Genomic DNA, 20,921 nt, shown 5'->3' with positions numbered 1-20,921 from the left:
CGTCTTGCCTTGGCCTTTCCGTAAGGACTGAGAGACAAGAAGGTAGAGGGCCCTGTCTTCCCAGACTCCCCTCTGTTATGTTCACCTGCAATTCCTTCTCCATTCGAAGCTGCTCCACACATCAGTGTCTTCTCTCATCTCTGCCCAGAATACCTGGAATCCCCCTTCACCTGCCTAAATCCCACTCATTCTTCCAGATTCAGCCTTCTTGGAACCTACCTGAGTTAGAGACCCCACTCTACCTACAACTCCGTGCTCCCACACCTGCCGGGGTTTTTCTTTCTGCCGAAGCACTGACTGCAGTCTAATAGAACTGTAACCACACAGTCTCCCTCCACAAACTGGGATGCTTGGGCTTCCCTCTCCAGCCCTGGGCCAAGAAAAAACAAACAGGCACAGTGACTTTGCTGGAACCTGAACCAAATGAGGGGGATGGCCTGTGATGAGAACTGCTTAGAAGTTCAGGGGTTCAAGTCTGGCTCCAACCGTAGACACTGTGCAACGTCTAGGGGGAACCTCTCTGGGCCTCAGTTTCACTATCTCTCCAGGGTGTCAGACCAGATAATCTAAGGAGATCCTTCCAGATCTAAGTCTAGTTGTCTGCAAGGTAATAACGGCAGGTAAAGAGGCAAACGAGAGAAGAGAAAGGCAGGAGAGTGGCTGTGATGGCCCTTAGAAGCCCTGGCAGGAGCCCTAGCACAAACAGAAAGGTGCAAATGGAGGAAGGTTTTCAGAGGGGCCCCCACAGAATTCCAATCATTCTCATTTCCTAGGGGCAACAGCACTGAATGGCTTCTCAGGTTGATTAAAAGGCTTTCGTTAGACTCTAGATATTAATCACCTGCAGTTGCTGGGAATGTCTCCCTCTGCGAGGCAGCATTTGAGATTATTGCTTAATTAACAAGGTTTATAACAGCGCTAATGTGTCCTATTAAAAAAGTTATAAAAATTAACCAGAACGCAATGCTGAGGCTCATTTAGAAAACTCAGACACTCTGCAAAAGGTCATTTGACCTTAATGGGTTTTACTGTCATTCTGGAGCTTGTCATCAGAGCAAGACTGTGCTCGAGCTCTCCTGCTTCCATCTTTCTAAAGCAGTCAGCGTCACCCCATCCTTCTGCTGTCTGGTAAGGAATGATTTTAAAATCAAGGAGAGGAGAAAATCCTCACCAACTCTGTGAGTGTAAAGGCTTTTGCCATTTTTATGTGGCAAATGTGACTAAATGTGATAAAATAAGACAAAATAAATAAAAACAATCTCAATCTAGCACACAGCTTGCATGGGAAGAACCAGCCAAATGCAATCTGGAATAGCTCAAATAATTAGGCTAAAAACAATGATTGTATGACGGGACGGGAGACAGACTTGAAACCTGCCTGTTGTAGTAAAAAAGTAATAATCAACACTGTATTTCAGTAAGACAAGAAAACTCTGGTGACAGCAGGGAGCCTGAAACCCTAGTTCAGCTTGGCTCCGTCTCTAATCAATTGTATGGCCTTGGGCAAGTCAATTTCCTTCTCACTCACTGACATGGTGAGCATTTATAGGCTCCAAGGGGTACGTGGACAAGGCTCCTAGGAGGCAAAGATACAGTAAGAAGAGAACTGAGGTGGGCACTAGGTGCTCTGGGACATGCGACAGAAGCAGCCACCCACCCAAAGAGGTCAGGGACGACTTCCTGAAGGAAGGTCCCCTAAGCAGATCTGAGGCGCAAAGTAGGTAGTGTGACCTATGTTCCAGGCACTGTGAATAGCATTTACAAATTCCCCAACGTGAGGGGGAACAAGGCTTATTCGGGGAATACAGGAGTTCATCGTGGTAATAACTAAGAGTTCAAGGGTAATGATGCTGAAAAATAATGCTGGAGATATAGCCAGAGGCCAGATTATGAAGGTGCTTTGATGGCATGTTAAGAAGCTCAGCCTTTAATAATGAGCACTACGAACTGGCTGTGACTGGGGTGGTGGTAAAAGGATCACATCTGGCTTCTGAATGATCACTCTGGTTCCATAATGGAGAGAGGAGTCTGGAAGCTGTTGGAGTAATGGAGGGGAGAAATGATGTGGCCTGGGTTCCGAGAGGGGGTACAGTGGCTATGGAGAGAAGCAGATGGTTTAAGAGGTATTTGGGGGCTGGACAGTGAGGCAGGCAGATCAAGGGTGAGGCCTGGATCCTGGCCTGGTGGTACCACTCACCAAGACAGGGAACATGTGGGAGGCGGGAGGCTTTGTGGAGAAGGAGGAGGAGACAGCAGTTTTGCCAATGTCATGTGGACATCCATGAAGAGATGACTACTGGGCACTTGGACATAGGGATCAGGAACTCAGAAGTATGAACTGAGGTCAAACATAGATTTGGGAATCCTCATTCATTGATTCAACAAGTATTTATTGAGCTCTTACTATGGGCTAGCCCTGAATAAGATGCTCGTGAAGTTTATATTCTAATGGAGGTGGGGGGGGGAGAAAGACAATTATCCAGGAAACAAGTAAATAAGAAAGGCTATGCAGAGGCTTTAAGCAGGGAGCAATGGAGAGGCTACTTCAGACTGGGTGACTGGGAGGCATGTCTAAGTGACAGGGAGGCAGGGTGGGCAGATCAGGAAGGGCACTGCCAGCAGTGGAACAGGAAGGAGCTGGAGGAAGGCCTCTGTGGCTGCAGCAGGGGGGAAGCGGGAAGTGCGGTGCGAGACAAGGTCAGAGGGGTCGCCGAGGCCAGATCAGCAGGCAACAGCCGAGTGAGGAGTGCAGATTTGAATCTAGAGCCAAGAGCACGCTGATGGCAATGGCAATGATGGGAGGCGAGGAGATCTGCCAAGGAACGCTTGGCAGGACGAGAGAGAAGTGGGTTGAAGATGGAGAGGCATTACCAGGGACACAGTGAGCATGGGGAAGTCTCTCGAGAAGCCTGGATGTGAAGGAAGAGAGACGCCGCAGCAGTTGGGTGACGTAAGTGCCCTCAAAGGAGTGTTTGCTTTTGTAAGAAATGAGTAAGCAAGGTATATTTAAACACTGTGGAGAAGGAATCGGTAGAACAGAGGCATAATTGGAGCAACAAAGTACTTAGGCAGGCAGGTGGACCGGGATCTAGGGCCCAGCTGGACAGAATTACCAGCACCAAATAAGAAAAGGAAACTCTTCTTTTGAGACATGAAAAACAGGGGCATAGAGTTAAGTCTGTAGGTGTGGTGGTATTGAAATTACCTTTCTCTGGGACAGAAGAGACAAGGCCATCTTTTGAGAAAGACATAGGTGTGGAGCGGACTATGCAAAGAGATTTAAAAAGAGATTGGAAAGTGGGGGAGTAGACCAGGGTGGGAAACTCAGAGGACGTGGCGGATGATCTAGGTCCCAGCCGGGGCCGAGGACAGCGAGTGTGTAACGGCCCCAGCCACGCAGCTGAGGCGTATTCTTCCCAACTGTTTCGCTGCTACGGTCCTCAGCAGCCCTGACCATCTTGAGAGGTAAGTTTTCAGCAAAGGGAACTGAGACATGGAGAGAAAAAGTGATTTACAAGAAATCACACTAATGGTCAGTCAGGGGATCAGCTTGTGGGTCTCAGTGTTTCTTTTGCTCAATGCTCATTTACTGAGCTCCTACTGTGTGCCAGGTGAGGACACAGAGACGAATCAGATATGGTCCCCAGGGCCGAGGCAGACACACAGCAGATGATTTTATAACACATGACAATGGTAGGGACAGCCAGTTATGGGAAGGCACCCAGGACCTGCCGACTCACGTTCTAACAAGTGTAGCAGAATTAGAGGTCGGCCACCTACCAAGCAAGGCAAGGCTGCATCCCTGGGAGAGCCTTTCTCAGGGCGACCTCCTGAATCAGGCTTTACCAGTTCAGACAGCAGCCAGGCTGAAGGGTACCTCTGATTATCTAGAAATAAGTGGCTGCCTAAATCAATTAATCACGAGCCAGCCGGGCAAGGGAGGCAGCTGTGTTACAGCAGAAGCAGCCCCAGACTAGAGTAAGGGGGTGTGGTTTTGAATCCAGGCTCTGAAATCTGTAGCCATGACCTCAGGCTCGTTGCTTAATCTCTCTGTGTCCTGCCACCTCCAAAATACATCCTCAAGCTGGCCAATTTTCTCCACTACCCCTGCTGTACCCTTAGTCTATGGCAGTGGCATCTCTCCCTGAGAGCCCTGCATCAGCTTTCTAACTGATCTCCCACATGGTCACCCACGACTGGAGAACTCCATTGCCTTTCTACTGCAAGTAGAGTAAATCCAAGCTGCTTACCATGGCCTTCCGGCTCTCTAAGACTGGCTCTTGCCCACCTCCCTGACCTCCCTCTCCCATCCTCTACACCCCAGCCACGAGGACTTCTCCACTCCTTGAGCACGCTGGCCTGTGCACCTGCTGCTTATTCCGCCTGATTCGCCACCCCTCAGGCCTCAGACAGGGCTGCCTCTTCCACACCCAGCTTGCAGCTCAAACGTCACCTCCTCAAACTGACCTTCTCCAACCACCCCAGCTGGTGCCGGCTAGTGCAGCCCTCTTTGTCCCACCACATCATATAAGGAAGCTCATGGTATCTGGAACTATCTGACTCGTTCCTGGACATATTTGTTGTCTTCCCCCAGAACCTGCCATGGGGCCTGCTCAAAATCTATGTGTTAACTGACCGAGTCTTACTTTCCTTGTGAAAATACGGCAGACCTGGATGCTTAGAGAACGGTGGTTTGTGAGCAGATCCCGAAGCCAGCCTGCTGGCTCGGACTCCTGGCTCTATTCCTACGAGCTGCAGGACTGGGTCAAGTTGCCTAGCATCTCTGTGTCTCAGTTTCTTCGTTTGTAAAACAGGAATAATAATAGAAGCCAACAGCAGGGTTATTATGAGGATAATGAGTTAATACATGTAGAAGTGTTTTTAAAAAGAGAACCATTTTAAAAAAAAATAGTGTCTGAAACATAGTAAGTGCACAAAATAATTAGCAACTAATACATTCTCTGTTCCCTCTATACTACCGTCTGTCTCTATAGTTTGTATTGCTGTACAGTGACTAGTTGTTTTTGTGTTCATCCTTCCCATGAAACTACAAGCTCCTTGCAGGTGGAGACTGTGTCTTATCCCTCTTTGTGTCCTCCATGCCCAGCAGAGGGCCTGGCAAAGAATGATGGACGGAGAGAGGTTGGGAGAGAGGGAGGGAAGAAAGAAGAAAGTGAGAAGAGAGAGAAAAGAGAGGAAGAAGGAAAGAGAGAAAAGAGAGGAAGAAAAACAGAGGGAAGGAGGGGAGGAAGGCAGAAAGGGAGGGGGGCTGGGTAGGAAGGAAGGAGGGGAGGAAAGCAGGCAGGCAGATCAAGGAGTCCAGGATACAGACTTATCTCTAGGGAGACAAATGACTCCCGTCTCTTTGCCTCCCCTCCAGCCCCTCCCAAACACCAGACAGGAAGCTGAGTCCAGTGACCATCAGCTAGTCTTCGTCTCCTTAGCTGCTTCAGGCGCAATGCTAGAGCCACCAAGAACTGTGTCCGCCAGCCTCGACCTTCACTGCTGTCTGCGCACAGCAGCACTCCTGTCCCATCTCCACGCCTTTGTTCAAGGCGCGCCTGCCTCCTGCAGTACCTCTGCACACACACCTGCGTCTCCACGTCTGACGTGTCCCTCACGGCCCAGTCAGTGACCCCCGTCCCAGGAATTCTTCCTTGATCTTCTAGCTAAGGGTATTTATTCTCCCCGCCTGAGAAGTCCGTGAGCATGTCATCTGTCCCTCTCTCATGCCAGTTCCCTGAACTGTACTTGTGTCCCAAGCTCATTTGACCTGTTCAATGTGGGCTGTTCCAGGACATCTGGGATACCTGCTCCTGTGTCCCCTGCCCAGCCCCGGGCCTGGTATGCAGAGGCTGCAGTGTCTGTGGAACTGAATTGTGCCTAATACATTCTCGACAGAGTAAAGGACAGGCTCTCAGCCAGTGTGTTTCCACTCAGTGACCTACCTCTGACGATGCTGAGTTTGTGAGGCGAGAGGGGTGGCTTAGGGACTGCATCTTTCTTTTTTTTTGTGGCGACTCCTGTGACACTTCTGTTTTTCAGAACATCTGTTCCCCAAATCATGACTGCCAAGTTCTTTGTGTACTTGGAATCTCCTTGGGTTACTTGTAGCTGGTGCCATTTCTCCTCATCAACCCAAATCCCGCTTCCCAGATGGACCTGAAAGGGATAAGAACACCAGCACCTGTTTAGTGCGACAGGAGGGCGGTGGGAGGCTTCTCTCGTCCTTTAAAAAGCACTGCTGCACAACGGCAAGGGTTCATACCACAAATACCAAATTCACTCTCTTTAGGGTAAGAATAATCGCTATCATTTCCTGAATACCTGTCATGTGCCAGGCCTTATTCTAGTGGTGTAGAGTCACCATCTCAAATCTTCGTGGCAACACTATTTTCATTTCAGATGAAACAACCAGGTTCAGAAAGGCGAGGTGACTTGCTGAAAGTCACTCAACTAGTAAGGGACAGAGCTGGGACTCTAAACTATTACTCATGTTATCACCAGGCTGCTCAGAGCCTGACTGAATCTCGGGACACACTGCTTAACTCCTTTCTGTGTTACGCTATGGAAAGACCTGCCTCCCTTTAACGTGAACATTCTGCGACACATATCCTCCTAGCACAGTGGTTCTCAGCCTTGGCTGCACGCAGGGGTCCCCGCATGGCAGGGAGCTATAAAAATTGCTGGTGCTCAATGATCTAGGTACGGCCTAGGCATTAGGATGGTTTAAAACCTCTTATAAGCTACGCTTATAAACCCCTGCCAGCTGGAATGAGGGGAGCAGCTGCCCTGCTGATCAGAGTGTAGCTGTGCAAGTCCTTTCCTACCTCTGAGCTTCAGTTTGCCTATCTGTGAAGTGGGAGAGTTGGATTTCCTTCTGGCTCAAAATACCTATGATTTTAACAAGTTAAACACAACCACAATGCACCCGTTTGATTCTGACAGCACACAGAACAGAACACCATCTTATGCTCCCTGTAAGGGAAGCAGTCAGAAAGTTTCAGTGCAGAGCCAATAAATGCAAAAGATCCAGAATGTTCTAGCAACAAGCCACAAGCTTTTAAATTTGTTTTCCTTTCTGGCTCTTATAACAACTTGCAAACCATTTACTAACATTAATCATTAAAAATAGTTTTGACTTTGACATTGCCATGTATATTGTGCTTCTGCCGAGTCTACGAAGGGAGGAGATGGCCTCTGTGGGGACAGAGGGGAGGCAGCTGCTAATGAGCCAGACTTTCTAAGGGGCATGAGAAGGCTCTGCCAAAGGTCCTTGTTTTCAGGGAGACCTGCAGGTCACCAGTACTGCACGGGCAGGAGACATCTCGGGAGAGGCCCTGGGCTGAGAGACCACACACTCCCAGTGGCAGACTGGCAAGACCCATTGTTCAAAAGACAATTAAAGATCTTTCTACGTAAGCTTGGCTCAGGAAGGAAGGTGGGCACACGCAGATAGGCAGACAGGTCAGCCAGCAACACTTCTTGCCACAGCAATTACTGAGGTTTTCCAACTATCAAAAAGAAAAAAATATAGCAACACAGCCCACCCACAAACTAGCAAGTAAACAATCCACCTGCTACATCTGACTTCACCTCCTTTTGCTCAAAAGATCACTCAGACCGCTGCAGGCAATCAGATAACCAGCTCCACCTGGCCTCTCTGTGCGTAAACTTCAGTACCGCAAATCTGTTCCTGTGGCTCAGGAGAGATAAGCAACCCTGCTGTGAGCCGTGCTCCCTGGGCTGACTAGGCAACGCTGACCCCAAGGGCAAGTCTGGCCTTTTCTCTGCAGTCTGAACTGCAGGTGGGCAGTCTGTGTGCCAGACTGGGCAGGCTGAGGACAAGTCCCCTGCTGCTGCCTGCTGGACCCTGCGTCACCTCCCTTGATGACACTCTGGAGCCACCCACACAAGCTTCCTGAAATAGGGGGAAAACAAGAAATTTTGAATTTTGAATTAGATGAAATTCTGAATCAAAAGATCTTAGAGATGGAAGACAACTTCAGTTTTTCAGAGATATCTGCTGTTTTTTACCCTGGGCCTTGCTTTCCTGTGATCTTTTAATTTATTATTCTTAAAAGGGAGATGACAGTCATTTGAGCCAATGTTCTATAAGAGAAAGGGGATGCTAATATTTTTTGAGTACCTATAATGAACCAGGTATTGTACACTTGATTTGTTTAATCCTCATAATGACCTTAAGAGATGGAAACAGGTAGACATTATTATTCCCATTTTACAGATGTGAACAGAGATTCAGCGGGACTAAATTACTTTGCCTAAGACACAATCAGTAAATTTTGGAATCAAGATTCAAACCCAAATCTGTGTGATCCTGAAGCTGCTACTCTCGCAGGCTTCCCTGCAGCCCCCTGTGTCCTGGTGGTGCTGATGTGGCTGGAACACGGCAGAGTTCTCCTCTGCATCTGCCCGGCCACTCCTGCGCCAGCCTCCAGCACAGTTCCCCACAGCAGACGGGAAACCAGGAAAACAGCCAGGCACTGGCCTTCCTGCTTCCAGGCCCTGCTCCCTCCAACCCGCCCTGTAATCACTGACAGATTAATTTTCCTAAAACGCCTCTTTCCTTCTTTGACCAGATGACTTCTGTGGTGTTTCAACTCTGTTTTCATGTCAATGCTCTGGAATTTCGGATGGCCCTCTGTTTTCTGTCACATCTAATCCTCAGCCTGGCTTTAAAGGCCCAGTAGAATCCATTCTATCTATTAACCTTTATTCCCCTACTATATTCATCACTCTACAAAGCTCCTGCACTCATTCATTTCTTTCTACTTCCACTGTGCTGTGACACAAGAGGATGGGATCTGGAGCCACCAGCCCTGGGTATAAATTCCTGCTCTTCTACCTACTAGCTGGTTAACTTGGGCCAGTCACTTTCCTTCTCTGAGGCTTACTTTTCTCAGCTGTGCAGTAGGCAGGTCATTACCTAATTTGTAGAGCTGCCTTGTGGATTAAATGAGAAAAGATGAATAAAATGTTAGAACAGCACACACTCAGTAACTGTTCCATCCTTCGTCTCCTTTCTCCTCCCCATGTCTCTGCTCATGCCATTCCCCTGCCCAGGGATGAATGCTTCCCCTTATGTTAAGCCCCAGTCTAAAATCCAGGAAACACTCCTTAATTATTCCAGGACTAAGTTCTATCCCTTCTGAATTTCTAGCCCACTTAGAGCCTTTACTACCTGATTCAGCCCTTCACAGTGTATCTTGATGGGGAGGTTCAAAGTGATAAGGACTAGTCTGAACACAAAGCAGCAGGAAGCTGACAGGCATATTTAATGTCTTTATGGCACTAGTTTTTAGTTCTGGTGAGCTGCTGTTCCTTGGAAAAGAAAATATTTTCTGACATTCGCTCAAGTAAAAGGCCAACTTTACAGCACAGAAAGAAATAGCCCTGTGTAAGAATAATCGCAGATATATTCTGGGGCACTTGAGATAAGGGCCCCTGAGGTCAGCAAAGCTCAAGGTCACCTGGCACAGTGCACAGTTTTCAGGGAAGCAGCAGAATAGAATGAGAAGAGCGCCAGCCTGGGAACCGGAAGATCTGGCCTCCAGTTCCTGCCTGCCCCTAACCTGCCCTGTCACTGTAGACAGTCCCTTCTCTGCATGTGTTTCTCCATCCATACTATGTCTAAATTAGACGATTTAAACTGTAATGGTCTTTCCAGCTTTATGATTCGATGAGTTTGTGAAATAAAACATCTTAGAGAAAGAAAAGCCATGCCCTTTATCAGAATCAAGTAACTTGTGTGGCAAGCCCTGTCTATGTAAACCACAGTACACTGTTTGGCCAAAATGTTAGTGTTATGTGTCAGGGAGGTTGCTAAAAATATGGCATCTGGAAGGATGGGACTTGATCAAAATATATCTTTGTGAAATGTTTTATAGGACAAAACTCACTTCCTGCTAGGAAATGGATCCCATTCCAGTGCTCTAGGCCTTGCAGAGATTAAGGCCTCTGATCCTGCAGAGAGAAGGAAGGGTCAGAAAGGACAGCAGAGCCACGAGCAAGGAGGGCTACTTCTGGGATGTCAGAAATGCTGCTCTGGGAAGCTGCCATCCACTTTCAGCATGTCTGTTTTCTTTTCTCCACCTTAATAAATCTCTCTGCCTGACTACAAATTAGGTGCAAACAAAAACCAGGTTTGCCTTATAGCAACATCCTGGTGAAAACCAATGAAAAAACAAAATAGGCATTTTTTAAGATTTGTTGTTCAACTCACGTGTAAAAAAAATTAAATGAGATTTGAGAGAGCCATTTTCTAGGAGAAGAATGCTGTCTTTGCAGAAGGGGCCCCCATCATGCTCAGAAACTGTCCATCGGCTTCAAAGCAAGAGAGAAATAGATTTCTCTTGGAAGCTACTTTAAGAAAACCTCTCTCGTCATTGCACAATGTGATCATGACTAAAAGGAAATCAACAAGCATAGAATAGTCCTATCTTCTTTTAACTCCCATTAGAGAAGGTCTACCAAACTTAGATACACAGTTTGAGTCAAAGAAGGCATATGAAGACCATCAATCAGATCCCACCTTTCACAGATAAGGACACTGGGGCCCCAGAGAATTGAAAGACCTGCCCAAGGTCACACAGGTAGGACAGAGGTAGAGCTATGCTAAGAACTCAGGCTCCAGGATGCCTGCTTCCACTCTGTCCTGCCGCCTCTGTTCTGCAAAGCTGACTTCGCAAGCCTGTTGAATGGAGCAAGGCCAGGCCTGTGGCCTGGCCCATCAGCCTCGCCTCTGCAGGGGAGGAAGCGCTCAGTGGGAGATGCAAGGACTGACAGCACATCCAAGAGAGCCCTGAAAACTAATAGGTTTCATTTCCTCAGCTTGACAATATTTGCTTTGGCTCAGGATGGCCAGCAGCAGGGATATATCTGTACAAACCCAAATAAAACAACCTTTTCTTTCTCATCAACCCACCGGGGAATGATACTAGATAAACAGAGACCTTTCGAAGCATGAGGCAAGAAGAATGAACTGACGCGGATGACTCTTTAAGGAGAATGAGAGGTGATGTCTATAATGTGTGCCGGGGTGGCAGAGAATATAACACTAAAGCCGGATTTTACCAGTGCCTAGATAAAAGGGTCTGATACACTTCTTTGAAGATGAATTCATTTCAACGTTAGAAGGATGTTAGAACAGTTTCCTCCTGTGCACTGCTGCTATGTCATCATGTGCCTTTAAGACTTCCAAAGGCTATTCTATTAGTTTTCAACCCTGTATCAATACAATTACTAATCATGCTTATGTTTTCTTTCATGATTTGTTTTCAAGCGTCATACAAGAAAATCTGAGGACTTATATGTGGCCCTAGGACTGTGGGCTCACCACCGCTGAATATACAGCTCAAAGGCAGCTTAGGGACAGAAGGCATGTCTCATTCCCCCACGTTCATAGTATCTAGCACAGGGCTTGGAACATACAGATACTTCGTAAACAGTGAACAAATATCTATTGAGTTGTCATCTGTAAATCAGATACTTCATTTCTAGTTCACCTGAGAAATTTAAGCATCTGGTTTCATAGAAAGGTAGAACAAGTTTCATTGCACTATCATAGGAATTTTTTAAAAAATCTTTCTCACTAATAAGCTATTTTAAAATGACAGTTTAGTTTTATAGTTGCTTTGGCCCAATATGTTAAAAAAAAAAAAAAAAAGAAAAGAAAAAGAAAGAAAGGAGGAAGAAGGAAGAAGAAAATGTCCTAGCAAAGCTACACTAGGTATAAGAGAAAAATTCCAGAAATAGTCACTCAGGGCTAGGCCAAGAGGCCAACCAGGCACGCTGTGTTGGGAAAGCTCCCACCATACTCTCCACCTTTACGCTGACTAACAAACACTTGTAGGGAATGGATATTGAGCTGAAAACACTACCTTGCCATTGTCTAGGATATACTTGTCCATGACAGGCGCAGGAGCGGGGTAATAGGACGACGTATTTGCTTCCTCACTGAAAGTGCTCCGTAACTCCGGTTCGGGCTCGAGACATTCTGACTTTACTTTTTCCAGGTCAATGGCAGGACCTAGGCAGTTAAGAAAAGAAATCTGTCTAGAACTCCAAGGAAAATAAAAGGCAAATATTTTTAACTATGCATCTATCAGCACATAGTGGCACAAAAAAAATGCTAGCTTATTTTTGTCCATTGGACTACACTTAAACCCAGACTCAAAAATAATATGAGGTATGAATGTCACAAGGGAAAGGTGAAAAACTGGAAGATAAGAATGGACCAGACTCTAATTATGAATGAGGGGCACTGTTCTAGGGTGTCATTGTCTAAATGGAAAGGCAGGAGACTCAAATTCTGGTACAGGAAAGAGGTTCCGTTAAGACTGGGTTAGAGGAGAAGGGGTGGCAATTACTGGAATATGCAAATTGTGTACTTGCCAAAAACCCCACCTCAGCAGCCTACAATGGAGAAGGCCACAGTGGAAGAAGGGAGATTAGGAAAGCTGTGAGGAGCAATGTGAAGGCCTCCCCTCCCCAAGACCTCATATCTAGACAGGAGCATTTGAACCAAGAAATTAAATACAATACAGATTAAGCCCCTGACTGCCTGAACCAGCAGCTACTCTGATTTTTATTTTAATGCAATCAACACAATTATGTGGGGTTTAAACAGTGAAAGGAAGCTAGATAAATGGTGATAGTTTCTAAGGGGGATATTTTTTTCTCTATTAAATTTTAAAAGTGATGGACTTTTTTTTTTTAAGTCACCTATTGTGTCTTGATTACTAAAGGGCAGAGAAACAGGATGAAAATGGGTAAATAAGGCTGAATGACTTGATTAATTTTTGTGGGAAAACAACTCCAAAGGCCAACAGAATTTAGCATGCTGGAAATTCTCCCTGTGCACACACTTGAGGAGTTGACTGACATTAGAGATTCAGCTACTGCCACACAGCTCCCTATGGCTGTGCATACAACTTAAGTAATGGAGGAATTCACAGTCCAATCTTCTCTAATGCTAACCATGTGGACAACTGGGTACAAAGCTCTTTATATATTAAAGCCCTTTGCAATAATCTGGTTGCAACTCTGTGTTCAGTTGCCACCTCCTAGACTTTGGTTGGTGGTAGGGAAGGTACTGGTGATTTTGTTACTAAAATTCCTCATGACAGGGCTTCTCAGAATGAGAATATCAATCCTGAGTTGCTGGCAGCTGCCAACTGCAAGATAGAATCTTTGTGGTCTCCAGAGAGTTAAGCATGAACCTGGTACAAAGCTGAATGCAAGATGGTTGGGGAGCAGAACAGTGCAGGCGAAAGAGCTTTCCTCATCTTGGTAGAGATTTCTGGTCCCACTCCTGGCTCTGCTGCATTTTAATTGTGTGACCACAGGTGAGTGAATGGCAGATGCAGAAATTGGCAGAGTGAAGGACCAATAGCATCAGAATAATTCTGATAGCTTCTTCCAATAATGCTATCAGACTCTATTCAAGAGTTGGGCTTAGGTCTTATATTTCCCTTGTCCCCAGCACCTGGCACTGAGTAGGTGTTCTCTGAATACCTGCTAATTAAGTAAAAAAATGACAACAATGAATGAATAATTCTAAAGTTCCAGAAGCATATGCCAAAGTTCCTCCTCTCTGCGTGGGATTTCAGGTTGAATTTCTGAGATACAAACTCAAGTGGAGCATTTGATCTTTTCTTAGACCTAGGAAGAGGTAATTACTGCAGTTTCCCCTAAAGCTTGTGGCTGAGTTGGCATCTGAGGTCTCTTTCCTGTTCACTGACAAGAAGAAGGGATGGGCTGACAGGAGGAGGTCCATATAGCTACTAGCTCACACGTCCTCTTTGGCAAGATCACGTTCCTCCTCTAAAGCCTACCTTTCCTTCCATGAGAGGTGGCTGTTGGGCAAGAGAATGTATCCAGTCCAGCTATGATTTCCATCTGATTCTCCTCCATGCGTCTTCACAATGGCTACCAAAGAGATCTTCCACATGACAGCGTCTTTCCTTGTGTAGGCTCCCCACTAGCCTCTCATTAAGTCCCACACCTTCTTAAGGCCCAGAACAACTGGCATCCTCTCTACCTCCAGGGCTCACTTCTTGCTCCCCCCCAAATTCACCTCTGCTCAGGTGCCCCAAGTGCCATGTTGCCCCAGGCCTCTGTGCTGTTGTCTTGGCCTTGAACCCCATCTGTCTGCCAACCCCTCAGTCAGACTTTAAGACATAGCTCAGGTGTCTCCTTTGTGAGGCCTCGATCTGATCACTCCCAGGTAGGGGTCTCTGTATTGTGAACATTTTTAGCAAATTATGTTTGCAATCATCCACCTATCTGTTTTCAACAGTAGACTGTGAAGCTCTTCAAGAGCAAAGTTTTGCTCCCTTTGGGATCCTGGAGCCTGGGGCAGTGCCTGGTACATGGCAAGCTCTTAATAAATTTTTCAAGATACGAGAGGAGAGAGAGAGTCGGGGGAACAGGGCACAGAGAGATTTTCATGGGCCAGGGCAAAGATCCGGAAATAAAGCCCTGCTGCTGAGTGGGAGTGCTTGAGGGTAGAGGTATGGGTGGGTGGGAAGCTGTTCTCCTGAATGTCTGTAACCTTTCCTGCAGCCTGAGAAGTAGAAATCAGGACTGTTAAGTAGAAATCAGAAGCATCTAGTCAGGAGAATGGACAATTCAGATGGTTACAGTTATAGGCAAAGGACTCTTCCTCTACACTGTCTACAGAGGAGTTGGGCTGAGTCACCTCTCTGGCTCCATCCTCTATTGGTCTCCTCCCCGGCGTCAGACTCCATTCTAGGCAAAGTGGCCTGACTAACCCTCTCCGCACACACACCATTCTTTCCTGCCTGCTAGTCTTTGCTTGTGCCATTCCCTCTGTTCAGAGCATTCTTCCCCTATGGATGTCCACCTATCCAAACTCCACCAGCAGTGCAAGGCTTGACTCAAATGCCACCTTTTCCACGAGGCTGCCCTGTCCCCTCAAATGGAGGCAAATAAGTCTCTCCAGTGCTTGGCTTGGGATTTAGAGTCAGAGTGACTGGGGTTAAGTACTGGGTTTGCCACTTACTATTTAGGTGAGTTGTAGTGGAGCTCCACTGTCCTTTGGACCCTCCCACACCCTCTGTCCCCACTCTACCATAATAATCAGATGCACTCATTTGTTTCTAGTCTGTCTCCCCGACTAGACTGTGAGCTTGGGCAGCCAGGGAGTGTCTTTTTATGACAGAGAACAGTGCTCACCTAGCACAGTGCTCGGTTCAAATTCTATCTTCAAGATATAATTTACACATAAATAATGACTTAACCTCTTGGACCTTGTTGCCTCACCTGAAAGGAGGAAAGATAACAGTGACTTGGCAAGACTAAGGATTACAGGAGTGAACCATATATATGAAATGATTATTTCGGAGCCTGGCACAGAGTGGCTCCTTGGTAAATAGTGGTTCACTCCCCCTGCACTGCGCTCTCCCCTCCACACGTTATACTTGTGTCCTTAAGTTCGTCTCTACTAAACCTTGGGTGCTGTGAACAGAGGCCCTGCTGTTCTGCCTTTGCTGCTGGGGCCCAGCACAGGCGTGGCCCACAGCACCAGCCTGCACCCCGCAGCCCACCCGCTATCCTCAGGCTCATGGTGGTCTCCTCAGGTTCTGACAGAGTTTTGTCAAACACTGAGGCTGTTGTATGGGGATCTCTGGCTCTCAAGGAAAATGATTTCCTAACATTCTCAGTCAGTAGCATTAGTTTAACACCTGGTCAGGGCTCTGCAACCATCTCCTCCTTCCAGGGCATTATATACAGAAGGTACCTGGCGCCTCAGCCTCAGCAAGGGGGGACAGCTTGGAAAAATCAGCCAAAGGCACACATGGAAAGGGACCTTTTTGGAGACCTGGGTGTGAATCCCGGCTGCATGACTTTGGGCGAGTCAAGTCACCTCGCCTCTCTGCAGAATGGGGATTAGGACAGCTGCATGCGGGCTGAGGATGCCTCTGCAAGGGCTGAGCACAGAGGCGGGCACGGAACAAAGGCTCAGTAATGGCAGATGAATGAAGGAATGAATCAATCAATAAAGCGTGATGTTTGGCATCACGCAATCAGAAGGAAAAGGAAAAAAAAAAGCATGTGGTTTCTTCGGGGAGAAGAGGGAGGGCCTCTAGTGCTTTTAATTTAAGAAGGGGGGAAAAATCAGTTCATTGCAAATTTTAGTCGGCTCCACCACCAATGTTGGCAATTTACATCTCATTACAACAAATGCTTCAGATTGCTGTTTTGCTTTTAAAAATTTCTGAGGCATTGTTCTCCCTCAAACACATGTGACCAAATTAGCCACAATAATAAGCACTTGCATTAAGACAGAGCATTGTACGATGTGGCGCAGATATTTAAGGTAACAAACGAACATTTTTTCACTTTGTGGGAAGAGTAGGAATCAAAAAAAAAAAAAAGCCCTTTTGATCCACTTGCATGCTGGTATTGACACACACTGGAGGTTTATTTTGGGGAAAATATACCTTCCATGGAAAGAACCCTCTCAGCTGGGTAAAGGAAGCTTTTAAAAGAGTATAAAAGGTAGTACTTGTCTTTCCTTCAGTCATTCATGAGCCTGTTTGTCACACAATCCCCGACTGCATATCAAGATCCAGGCTCTGTAAGAGGCACTGGGGACCCAGAGACAAATAAAGCATGTCCCAGTTCTGGCGAAGTTCAGAATTTAACATGTGAAACACTATTACATTGCATACAAATTGCTGCAATTTGATGGATGAGCAACGGATTTAGTGTTAGAAAAACCTGGTGCAAATCCTGGTTCTGTTACTCACTTCACCTCTTAAGCCATAGCGGCTTCTTCCATAAAATGGGAATCATGGCACAAAGTGAGGGTCTTTGTATTTGTTGGTACAACAAACAGATGAAATTACACCATTCTCTATTCTTGTTTATATTTCAAATGGGACAAATGCTGCTCTTTCTGAAAAGCTTTCTAAAAAGTTAATGTTTGTGTGACTTTCAGAAGGTTTAGAAATCACCTATTTCTTTAAAACACATGTATGTTTGGACACTAAATACCATTTCTGATTTCTGCTGAAATAGAAAAGTTAATAATATTAAATATTTTTAAAAAAGGATTAAATCTTTCTATTCTGAAGGTAAATAGGAAGTTTCTTTGTTATAGGTGCAATTTTAGTTTCTTCATAAATGCAAAGTGAATCGAGTCAAAATTCTTAAATGCATACAGAAAACCTACTGTGGCACAGAGGCATTCTAGATTTGGTGGAATAAAGATGATTTCACTTTGTGGAGAAGGACCGAGCAGGGGAACAGCTATGCAACAATGAAAGAGGTAAACAAGGGCCTTGGTAGAGACCGGGGAGCCCCTCTCAGAAGGCATCAGCCGCTGTCACCTGCTGCTGTAGCTGTGCATCTGCTTCTTAGCCCCATTATGCTTTTTCAGTGACAGCAGAGACAAATGTGGTCTCACTCCTTTAGTGAGAATCTACTAAGTATACACTAAGTGGCATCCCTGGGCTAGGTGGCATTGAGTGCTTCCCAGTCCAGCAGCGGAAAGAGGCAAGCAACAGATGGTTACTCCCCGTGTGGCTGACATGGTTGGGATAAAGACTTTGGAGCAGAAGAAAGAAGGGTGTTATATCTGGAGGGGCCCAGCAAGGCTGCAGAAGAATGGTCACAAACTTCTGTGCTGGAGCTTGGAGGACAGCCAGGAGCTTGTAGTGTATGAGGCCCTAGGGTGGGGTAGTTATCCTCGTAGGGTGAGGGTAAGCAGCACAAACTACAGGCTCACTGTTCACAAATCTGCACAGATTTGGGGAGGGAGAGATCACTGCTGCTAAGTGATCTTAGAAGGCTTCAGGGAAGAGGTGATCTGTGACTGGGGCTCTGAGAAGTGAGTGAGGTCTGGGGGACTGGGGGAGCAGCTGGGCAGGGACTCTTCAGGTCCTGTGAGTGAGGGTAGGAGCAGGCTTTGCTGGGCAAAGGCAGGAGAAGCAATTCTAGCACGAGCCCTGGAGTGGGCAAGATCCCTGCAGCTCACACGGATGCCTCTGCAGAGGGGCCGCTCCCTCAGGGAATCTAACTACAGAGCAGCAGAGCTGGAATGGACCTAAGAGAGTCCCGTCTCTAAGGGGAAGGAGCCCACCCAGCCAGAAAGAGGGAGTAGAAGCAGGCCCGGGTCCCTAGTCTTAGGGGTCAAACTTTTCCCCCACTTGAGGAATTATAGATGCCCATTTCAAATGACATATTTGAGAAGGAAAGGTGACCAATATCTACCAAGTGTCTTTTTTGTTAAAATATCTTACACTGAAAGTATCTTTCTTTTTTTCTCTCTGTGGCACTTTTCACTCCACTGTCATGTGATTGTTTGACATCTCCTAGACCAGAACACAAAGGCCGAGGGGATGAGTAGTCTCTCTCACCCCTATATCCCCAGCAACCACCACAATGTCCCTGGTACATACTGAACACTCATTAAACATGTGTTGAGTGAAAGAAGTTAATCTTCACAGTGGTCTTGCAAAATCAATCTTATCTCTGTAGAGGCTCAGAGAGGTAAAGCAATTTGCCAAAAGTCACACAGGTGGTGAGGGCTCAAATTCAGGGTTGTCAGATATCAAAGACTTGCTCATTCCATTACCCAGTAGGTTTTCAGCTAACTGCACTTTTCAGAGCTTCCCACTTATTGCTCACTCTGTGGGACCCTCAGCTCATCTCTGACTTTCTGTGACCTTCCCAGGGGTCTGTGAAGAACTCCACATCATGAGAGGGGGACAGTAGAAGAGGGCTGAGGGGTCACCAGGATTCATTTTACCTAGGAGCTCGGACTCTATCCTCTGCCAGCTGGTGGCCAGAGAAGACTAGTGGCCACCTTCAGCTGTGGTTTTTCTACCTCCCTCCTGCTCAACTCTCTGGGCCCAGACAGCCGACAAATAGCAGGGTACATATGTGTGGAACATCCTGCCAGAGAAGCACCAAGGGCCCACACATGCGCTCAATGCATGTGAAATGGACCAGGGTTGGGCGGGTTGGGGGTCCAAGGGGTTGTGGTAGGAGTAAATGGGGTGGGTGGCACAAGGGCCACCCTCAGGGTCCTGAGTGGCTGCTGTGGGCATAGAGAGCACCTGCAGGCAGGAGTTATGAGGAGGCAGAGTTCCCTCATGTGGCTGATGTCTCCCCACCAAATCAATCCATGACAGTGACCTTGCTTGATGCTCCCTTCATGCCATGAGCGCTTCCAAAGGAGGGACCATATGGGATTCATCTTTGCTAAATGTTGATTGATTTGCTTGGCTCAAAGGAAAACAGCAACTCAAGGGTTGAGGGACTATTCCCCCAGTCACACCAATGGGGAGAAGCCCCCATGAAGCCCCTGCTCTCACCTACCTCTGTAGCCTCCTCTCTCCCTCCTACCCACTCCTCCACCGTGCCATCCAGCCAGAAACTACCTTCAATTCCCTGAATAAGCTAGCTTATCTTACAACTCCAAATCTTTGTTCAGGCTCTCCTGTTGCCTGAGATGGTTCCTTAATTTGGGGCTGTCTCCAGCCACCCACAGCACCCCCACCCCAGTCACATATCCTCTTCTGTATCCTCTCCCCACACCCTGAAGCCCAGGACCAAAGCAAGGCTCCCCCTGCATTTCAACTGTCTGCTGATGAGACCGTGACTTCTTTAAGGCAGTAAAAGGAGCTTCTCAGGTTGGTTTCTCTGTGCTCAGCACAGGTCCTGGAACAGAGGAAGAATCCAACAAAATGTTCTGCACAAAAACATTTCCCTACAGAGTTGTCCAATAATGGGATGGGCTGCACTGGAAGGCAGTGGGTGAGCTTACTGTCTCTAGGGGAACAGGAAGCTGGGTGATTGCTTGGCAGGGAGGCTACCGAAGTCTTCCCGTCCTGTGTAGGAGGCTGGACTAGGTGAACTCTGGGGCGCCTTATAGGACTAAGGCCCTAGGACTCTTAAGAATGACCTCTCAAACTCAGAGAGCTCCCTGGAGCAGAAAGGGAGGTTGTGGCTGGCCTCCGGGCACTGCTGACCTCTGGCAGCCTCACTCGTTCCATCCATCCATCCGTCCATCCATCCATGTCAGCTGAACACAAACCTTCCACTGCTTTACACTGATAAAACCCCACATATATAGATTCCACATGGTATAAACATGTTCTTTCCCCTCTCTGGGCCTCAGTTTCCCACCTATAAGATGGGGGTGAAAGGTTGCATTGGGTTCTCTCTAAAGAGAGACTTTCCATGAAAAGTCTAGAAATTTTCCTGAAATGGTGGGCTTTTAAATTAAGCAGGAAACATCTGTCTAACAGCTTAAGGATCCTGTAGTCCCGGAACCCGGTGCAGTCTAATCAGCAGAGCAGACAGAAGAGACAGCGCCGCAGAAGCAGAGGCCGAGGGGCTCAGTGATCAGACTGCCTGATACACGGTAAGCAAGACAGACCTCGGTGTGAAACCTGGTTCCACCATTTCCCGGGTGCGTGGCCTCAGGCAAGTTACCTAATCTCTCAGAGCCTATTTCCTCATCTTATGATCTTATCTATTGCTGAGGTTGTTTTATGTATGAAAAGAATTTAGTGTCTGGCCCAAAGCAGGTGTTCCTAGAGGCCAAGTCTTGCCTGTAATGAACCCTTTCCCACCTCCATTTCCTGTCTGGCAAATCCAGCAGAAAACAGTTGTGTCACATGGCAGTACAGAAGGCAAAGCCCGGCTCTAAGGGAAAAGAAGCACATTCCTATTCTGGCAATGAGGGAAAGCCCAGTAACTTTCTCTGGATGTTCTAGATACCTGGGCAATTGGCAGAGGGATAGTCTGGAGTTGTTCCTCAGCCCCATCCCCACTGCCCCCAGAAAAATAGACTCTAGGGGGAAAGGGGAAGGAGGTTCCTGAATTGTTCAACCACTGTGAAATCAACATTCAAAATTATCTGG

General features: G+C 47.0%; 2 protein-coding genes across 6 annotated transcripts in view; both read right to left on the bottom strand.

Moving 5' to 3' along the window:
* The window catches only part of AGBL4 (AGBL carboxypeptidase 4), a 1,191,358-nt gene that overhangs the window by 194,752 nt on the left and 975,685 nt on the right, over positions 1 to 20,921 (bottom strand). The gene's annotated exons all lie outside the window — the stretch shown is intronic.
* BEND5 (BEN domain containing 5) overlaps positions 1 to 20,921 on the bottom strand; it is a 47,960-nt gene that overhangs the window by 2,069 nt on the left and 24,970 nt on the right. For all 5 annotated transcript variants that reach the window (XM_045548073.1, XM_045548074.1, XM_045548075.1 and 2 more), the window contains 2 exons: positions 11,901 to 12,049; positions 5,949 to 6,162 (listed from right to left, as the gene is read on the bottom strand). In XM_045548073.1, coding sequence (XP_045404029.1) covers positions 5,949 to 6,162; positions 11,901 to 12,049 — 363 coding nt within the window. The remainder of the gene's footprint in view (positions 1 to 5,948; positions 6,163 to 11,900; positions 12,050 to 20,921) is intronic.

This window comes from Lemur catta, chromosome 3, assembly GCF_020740605.2.
Source record: "Lemur catta isolate mLemCat1 chromosome 3, mLemCat1.pri, whole genome shotgun sequence".
In the NCBI taxonomy this organism is placed as follows: domain Eukaryota; kingdom Metazoa; phylum Chordata; class Mammalia; order Primates; family Lemuridae; genus Lemur; species Lemur catta.
Note: the sequence above shows the minus strand (reverse complement) of the source record. Positions and strands in the feature narration are given on the sequence as shown.